Source organism: Lactuca saligna, chromosome 4 (assembly GCF_052625555.1).
Source record: "Lactuca saligna cultivar CGN05327 chromosome 4, ASM5262555v1, whole genome shotgun sequence".
NCBI lineage: Eukaryota > Viridiplantae > Streptophyta > Magnoliopsida > Asterales > Asteraceae > Lactuca > Lactuca saligna.
The window spans coordinates 217,993,789-218,001,590 of NC_136420.1; the positions used below are offsets into that span (position 1 = coordinate 217,993,789).

Sequence of the window (7,802 nt, forward strand, 5' to 3'; positions counted from 1 at the left end):
TTTTGGAAAAAGCCTTCCATATGAAGATGGTGTTCCACTATTATTATGGAAATGGAAATCATGCTTCACTTCCTCCACCTCCTCCAATAGTTCTCCCTGACCCACGTGTTCGAAGAATTGAAAAGTTCAAGGTGATTCAAGCGCTATTGGCAAGAAAACACGCAGATGGAAAGTCTGTGTGTGCACACATCTTAGAGATGAAGGCAGACATTGATAGACTGGGAATGTTAGGTGTCGATGTCTTAAGGAAGCTGGCAATTGACTTGGTTCTACAATCACTTCCTGAATCATATTGTGAGTTCATTAAAACAAAAATGCAAAAATGGTCCATGTGGTTTGTCATTGTTGTGAATATGGTCCAAACCTTTTAAAAATTGGATTTCTAGTCCTTATTGAGAGGTTTGTTTGTGGAACAAGTCCCTAGAGTTAACTTTCGTTTGTTTTTGGTTGTTAAAGCCCTCACGTGCATTGCACACGAGGGCATAAATGTCTTTTTACTTAAGGTACCATTTTTATAATTCCTGAACTAATATATAGAGACTTCCGGAACGTTCTTCCCCAACGTTCAAGTTGTTCCCCAAACGTTGTTCTGCAACTTTTAAGTTGTTCTTCCTTCTCACATCTCTCCGTATTAACGGTCGTCTTGTCAATTAATCACACGATGGTTCTCTGTTTTTATGGTAAGTTTGTTGTTGTTAAATGCTCATGGACACCGAAGAACCTAGGCAGACGTTTATATGCTTGCCCTCAAAAGGTAAAGAAATTCGTTTGCACCCATTTTGATTTGTAATCAAATAACATTTGTTATTTTCCCCTTTTTGAAGGATTCTGCTTGTCCCTTCATCAGATGGGTTGATCCCCCCATGTGTGAAAGGTCTAAAGTCATTATTCCTGGACTATTGAAAAATATGAACCGAATGCAAGCTTGGTGCACATCTCTAAAGATTCTGTTGTTGGCTAGTTGGGTGTTTTTTGTGATTTAATTTGTTCATAAGGTCTGTTGAGGTTATGGGGTGGGGTTTTTTTGTTAAAGATCAATAAAAGTGTGGTTTTTGGGTGGATTAATGGTTTTTGGTCCTTTGACCTAGGTTCTTTGTAGTTGTTTGTAAGGTCAAATTAAGCTTTTTATGTGGTAACTGACTTCCTGATATAAATATGAATTTTATGGAACTACTTATGTTGTTTGTAAGGTTCTTTGTAGTGCAATTACATTATCCTAAAATATGCAACCATATATATGTTCTAATACTTATCATACTAATGAAAACCAAAATAACCATAAATCATAAGTTTTTTAACATCAAAACACTTCCAAAAGTAGCAAATAACATCCGCCAAAACAAACACAACCTTGATCTTCAACTTCAACCTAACTTCCACCTCCTTGACATTTGCATGTCCTTGAGTTGTGACCTTTGTTTTTGCATTTTGCACATGTTACACTGACATATTTCCTTGTTAATTTTTGAGCTCCATCAGGACCAACTTTACAGCCTTCTTCCTCTTCTTTGTAAGCCTACCTGGTTGCTTATGATGTATTGGACGGATAAGTGTAGTGGGACACAAACGCTTAGGCCACATTATTCTTCCTTTTATGGGCTCTACCTTATAGGAATATGTATTCTTCCATGTATCCAACCAGTATAACTTATTGACCCACCTATAAATGTCACCAACATCCTCTGAGTTCTTGGTCATTTCATAGAGGGTTGCAATGGCATGTTTACAGGGGATGCCTATTAGCTCCCACTTCCTGTAAGTACATGTGGTGTTCCTAACATCTACAACATGTTGATCTTGACATGCCCCACTGACTTGGTATTTCTCACCCCCATTCCACCTAGCAATGTAATTTGATGCATGAGACTTATTTACATCCAATATGGTTGTTGCAGTGGGTGTTAAAGGCCCTTTTGCCTTGTCTATCACCTTCATAACATTACAGATTCTCTTCATCCAGTATTCTCTAATATACTCCAAACAACCTATGATAGGCTTATCTCTTCCCTCTATTATATTGATGTTAAATACCTCACAAAGGTTGTTTAACAGTATATCAGAGATTGCTCTTCCTATTAAAAAAATTAACATATTGTTTTAAGTACAAGTGCACATTTAACATATAGTAATTTATGGTAAGTTATGTAAAATGGCTTCGTGCCCAGTGTTTTGGAGGAATCTTTCTAAGCCATTCACATGCCTCCTTGTCGTAGTTGTAAAATTCTCACATGCAATGTTCAAATTCAGGTACAGTGATTGCAGTTGCACATCTTTATAAATGATCCTTGTACTCTTTCAATTTCCATTTCACTCTAATGTTTTGATGCATGTGCCTGAGACAATACCTGTGCTCAGCACATGGGAATAGTTGGGCTATTGCTGGTATTAAACCCTAAAATGTCACACCCCAAAACCAAGAATGGCGGAAACGTTCTAGGGCGGAGGACGTCATGTAAAGTATCACAACACAGTAAATGTAAATAAGCAAACAACATCATCCATTGCATTAAATATAAAATTTTAATACAAGCGTGTTCCGTACAGTTTTAGACACCAAAAATATAATGTAAATCAAAATAGTATGATGAGTCTTGAATGCGCTCCATCTTCTCAAAAGCTAGCATCGGTACCTGTCTACTGATGACCTGAGAATACAAGTTATTTTGAAAGAGTTTATCAGCATTAAGCTGGTGAATTCATAAGTATTTTAGTGTCGAGGTTTATTATCAAAACGTTTGAACCTGTCGCAAGTATGAGTTGTAAATGTATGTAAGTGTTTGTAAAAGTTTGAATCTCTCAGAAAAACCTATATTTTCTGTTAAAGTAGCCCTCTACCAAGGCTTAACCGTTTTGTATGCTCGTTTGATGTAAAAGTGTGTAATTTCCCAGGTGTAACTATCATTTAACAAAATATAGTTTGTACATTAAAGTTTAAGTGAGGTTATCACCAAAATGTAATGGGTAAATTATTGTAGTACGGTAGTTTTGTTTTATATGAACTACTGTTGTACTAACTACCTTAAACCGGGTTTATATTAAGGTATCGTGTGATAAATTGCACCATACTATCGACTGGTAACATCGACAACGTATAGTCGAAAAATAAGGTATGATGTTTGGCACCCGCAGACCTATCGGTCCCACTGTAGCTAGCAGCAAGGTGTAGGATAGTCAATCCAGTATAGATCTATACGCAAACTCACGCTCTCCCTCCAAGAGACTCTGGCTACAACTCGGGTCATGTCAATTAAGACATGCTTCCATACAGTGGATCACAATTGTTAACGTATTCGTGTATATGCAATATAATGTTACTTGTTCTAGTATCGTTTTATATGTTCTCTTAGTAATAAGTATTGACTCCTGAATGAACTGACTCGTTGATCTAGAAATTGTAGTAGTATGATCCCGTGTTACCCCGATGGTAACTTACTAATGATGTGCTGATAAGTATGAATATGGAAGTACTTTTATGTCTATACATGTATATATGATATATAACTAATATTGAAATGACCCTCGGATGGTCACCCGAAATTCCACCAGACCACATCCAAATCGAGGAAAAGGAAATAGGATAGGTGGCTTTCCTAAGCCCTTTAAACGTTATTTATACAACTATACATATATGGGCATGCAAATTTATAGGTAGTAAAACAAGGTTTACAATAAAGCATTTGATAAGTAAAAGAGTTTGTAAAACATTTTGAAGTAAAACAGTTTGAACAGTGATAAAATCATTGGTTTCCTAGTTATTAATCACATGTGATTAATGCAATCACATGTGATCGAAGCAATAACTATAAGTGTTTAACTTGTATTCCCCCCCCCCCCCCCCCCCCATAAAGTATTTAAAACATTTAAAAGCATTTCAAAGGTTGAATAAAAGGGTATGAACTCACTTGGAAGTTTGAAGATAGCGAGATCGAAAACCGGGCAGAGTTTCGTCTCGGGAAACGGATTTTTCTCGGGATTCTCGGGAATCTCGGGAGTAAAATCGACCCTCGGGACTTGAGCAAAAATGACCAGGGCTTCAGGGTAGTGTGAGCACGGAAAACGAGGTAAAACGCAAGGAAAAGGAGAGTGAATGAGCAATTTTTCCGGAACCCCTCGCACCCCTTTTATAGGGGGCTGGAAGGCCCTCGTACGCGGGGCGTACTCCCGTACGCGGCGCGTACGGGACGTCACTGCTTACGTATTTCGGATGGAGCGGGTCAGATGGGACGGCGGGTCGGGTAGCTTCGCATAGGGCGACGTGGACGATCCGAGGTCGTGCCCTCGAGTATGCGGGGCGTACGAGGGTACGCGGCGCGTACCTCGGCCCTAGGCTGACTCCTCTTCGGATAATACCGAATTTTGAATAAAAATTATATATAAATTATTTATCAAACTTCAAAAATTCATATCTCCTTCATACGAACTCCGTTTTCGACGTTCTTTATATCCCCGCGAAGGTGAGACTACGATCTACAACATTCGTTTAGATTCCGTTGGCAAATTCCGAAATTATTTTTATTATTTATTTATTAAAATGACGGATTAAGGAATCTCTTTAAAAATTCATAACTTCATTATCTGACGTCGGTTTTTGCCAAACTTTTTACCGTTGAAATACCATTTTCGAGACCTTCGATTCTCGTTTAGGTCATTCCGGCCAAATGTCGCTCGATCTCCGTTTCGAGTTTTTAGCTGTCTGTTGCTAAGCTGAACTTGGAAAAATCATAACTTCAATATACGAAGTCGGATTTGGGCATTCTTTTTACGTACGAACATGGTTTAATGAGATTTAAACATAGAAGAATTTAAATAGAAACTTTTTGGACATTTTATTATCAAAGTTAATTTTATTAACTCAAAAATGTTTACAATACTTGACCTATTAGGCCATTACAAAGAGTTGAAATATCGGGTTGTCACATAAAACATTAACAAAAATTAAGTATTTAGTTTATATAATAATATGTAATTAATAATACAAGTTAGAAGGAGATACCTTTTGTCGATCTGTGATAAAAGTAAAGTTTGAGTTTGAACCAAGATCCAAGTCTTCTCCTAAACACTACAAGAACCATATCCAACTACTTTTGTTCATTGTCTCAACAATGGCATAAGAAAGGGGGGTAAATACCATTGTTAGAGTCCAACCCAACTGTTGTTAGAGCCTGCTCAGGAAATGGTCCTTTCATATGCGCACCATTGAAACCCAAAAGATACCTGAGGCCAGCCTTAAAACCTTTTTTTCAGGGGACCTAAGCAAACGTAGATTCTTTCAAACCTCCTCGTTGGGTTTGATGGGTTTTGTTCACTGTAAACATCAATATTGACAGTTGTGTCAACATTGGTTGCTTGCAATTCAAGGATATAGTCCCTCAAGATCTCATCTTGTTTCGTATAGTCACCCTCCACGATCTTAGTTGCAATAGCCTTGTCCCTGAATACTTCTTCAATAGAAACACCAACCTCGAAGTCCTTTTGAAGTTTTTCCTGCAATGCTCGAAGAGGAATCCCTAGATTCGTGTCGATTTGGTCCATGATTCGCTTGGATATAAAAGTAGAAGTGCAAGCTCTAATCTTCCTACTTTGAAGGCAAGTATGGTTGTCATTTAATGTCCTTACAAACTAGGGAGATTCTGTGTTTGACCTAGAAGCATGAAGGAACCAAATACATATTACTTTTTCTGAATTTACCTCTTTGCCCTTTCTTTTATTTTTGGTATTAAGGCCTACCACCCCACTTGCATCCATGATAGGGACTACGCCTCTACACAATGCCTGAAGTCTAAGCTTGTCATTCTTTTTATAATATAAATTCCTCCTAGTTTCTAATGCGTGCATGTCAATTTTTTCTTTCAAAATTTTCTTTGATTTAAACTTTTTCCCACCATAAAAACTGGCCTTATGGACATTGCCAAGACCGTATCTTTTCTCCTCAGCTAAAGTCTTAAGAATACATTTTCTTTTCCTTTCATCTTCTGACTCTTCATCTAAAGAATTCCATCTATCATTGTCAATGACTTCTATGTCCTCATGTTCATCATTTGTCCCAACCCCATTATGAAACCCATCCATTTGAACACAACCATCATCCTTATCAAGATTGAGGTTAAAGTCAGTCATATCCACCTCCACTTCTAATACATAGTTTTCATCATCAACAAGTTCATCATATTGTTCTTCTGATTGTTTCCCAAGATCATCACTATCAGCAGACTTTTTATGTTTAAACTGATGGTCTTCAACATTCTCATCATCCATGTTAGCATTCTCACCAGCTTGATCTTGTACCACATCATCTAATTTAGGATTTTCACCACCTTGATCTTGTACAACATCATCCAATTTAGCATGATCACCACCTTGATCTTCTACTACATCATCCAATTCAACTAAACGAAGCTTCTTGGCATAAGAACTTTGATCAACTATTGAGTTCACCCTTCCATTTCTTCTATACTCTAGTGAAACTTGTGTAGGGACTCTGTCAAAGAGTATCCAGGACATATACCCTGCCAACTGTGTTTGATCATTAGCTTCATCTATTATTGGGGTTTTATCCTTTGCTTGTACTTGAGGTACATTTCCTTCTTTTGGAAGATCAACATCACAGAGCTCCTTAATAATAAATTTTTGTTTTCCTTTTGGAAACATAAAATAGGTCAGCAAATTAGTTTTTCCATGTCATGTATACACTACAATGACCTTGTTATCTCCAATATATTTAGCCAAATTCAAGACATCATTAGCATTCCCTAAAGCTCTAAGATCAAAATCCAAGTCTTCATAAGGAATCCTAAAATGGTAATATATTACTGGGGGTACAAAGTAACCTAGCTCTAGCATCATTCCATCTAGTTCATGAACTGAGAACTCATCAATGTCTACTAAATCAATATATCGCACTTCACCTTTAACATATTTCATGTTTGGAAGCTTGGTAAAATTTCCACCATGGTGTAGCTTTATGGTGAACATTGTTGGTACACGCTCTACAAGATACAAAAAAAACATTAAGTAAGAAATTGTTTGTATTTTTGGCCCTGATTTTATCAGACTATCAAGAAACCCAACAAAATTTTGTAAACAGAGGATAAGTGAAACTAACCATATTCATTTGTGATGTCATACCTCTCACCTTTTGGCCTAATCACCCACATTACGAACACCATTTACAGTTGAAAAGCAAAAACAAGTAAACACCTTGGACCAAATCTTGATTAGGGTTTTTGCATTCAAAATGAATGAAGAAGAAGATGGAAGTGTAAGAGATAACTAAATATTTTGTGATTTTATGTGTAATATGGCGCTAAGACGATAACAAGTGGGTTTATTTTAGGAATTGTAAAAAGGGTCCCTCAAGTAAAAAGACATTTATACCCTCGTGTGCAATGCATGTGAGGGGTTTAACATCCACAAACAAACGGAAGTTAACCCCAAGGACTTGTTCCGCAAACAAACCTCTCAATAAGGACCAAAAATCCAATTTTTAAAAGGTTTAGACCATATCCACAAAAAATGTCAAACCACAGGGACCATTTATCGTTCATTAAAGATTACTATATGATGGACCACGACGTGACCCTCATTGATCTTACCTATTTGCTTATTGCTGCTGAATCAACAATGATTTGGCGTACTGGTAAAGAAACTTTGACTGGTAGATCAACCTCCCAAACTTCCATGGATATTGACAATGGCAACATTGGAAGTCCAGAAAAGTCTTCTCTTCCCAATGGAAAGGGATCGACCAAGGTCAAACCGTTTGAGCGGATGGTTAAGAGAAAGGCTGAATCTGAAGTTGTCCC

The 7,802-nt window shown here is 37.3% G+C and overlaps 1 protein-coding gene across 1 annotated transcript; it reads right to left on the bottom strand.

Moving 5' to 3' along the window:
• Positions 1–1,458: 1,458 nt before the first annotated feature.
• LOC145040481 (uncharacterized) lies at positions 1,459–5,532 on the bottom strand. Its single transcript, XM_078988399.1, has 2 exons — positions 5,307–5,532; positions 1,459–2,072 (listed from the first exon to the last, which is right to left on the bottom strand). The coding sequence occupies exons 1-2, from the start codon at positions 5,530–5,532 to the stop codon at positions 1,459–1,461; spliced, it is 840 nt and encodes a 279-aa protein (XP_078844525.1).
• Positions 5,533–7,802: the final 2,270 nt, after the last annotated feature.

Excerpts from the sequence above, each read along its gene's own strand:
- LOC145040481 (XM_078988399.1), bottom strand. The coding sequence starts at position 5,532 with ATGGACCAAATCGACACGAATCTAGGGATTCCTCTTCGAGCATTGCAG. Across the intron at positions 2,073-5,306 it reads TGTCAATATTGATGTTTACA|GAAGAGCAATCTCTGATATA; the intron begins GTGAACAAAACC and ends TTTTTTTAATAG.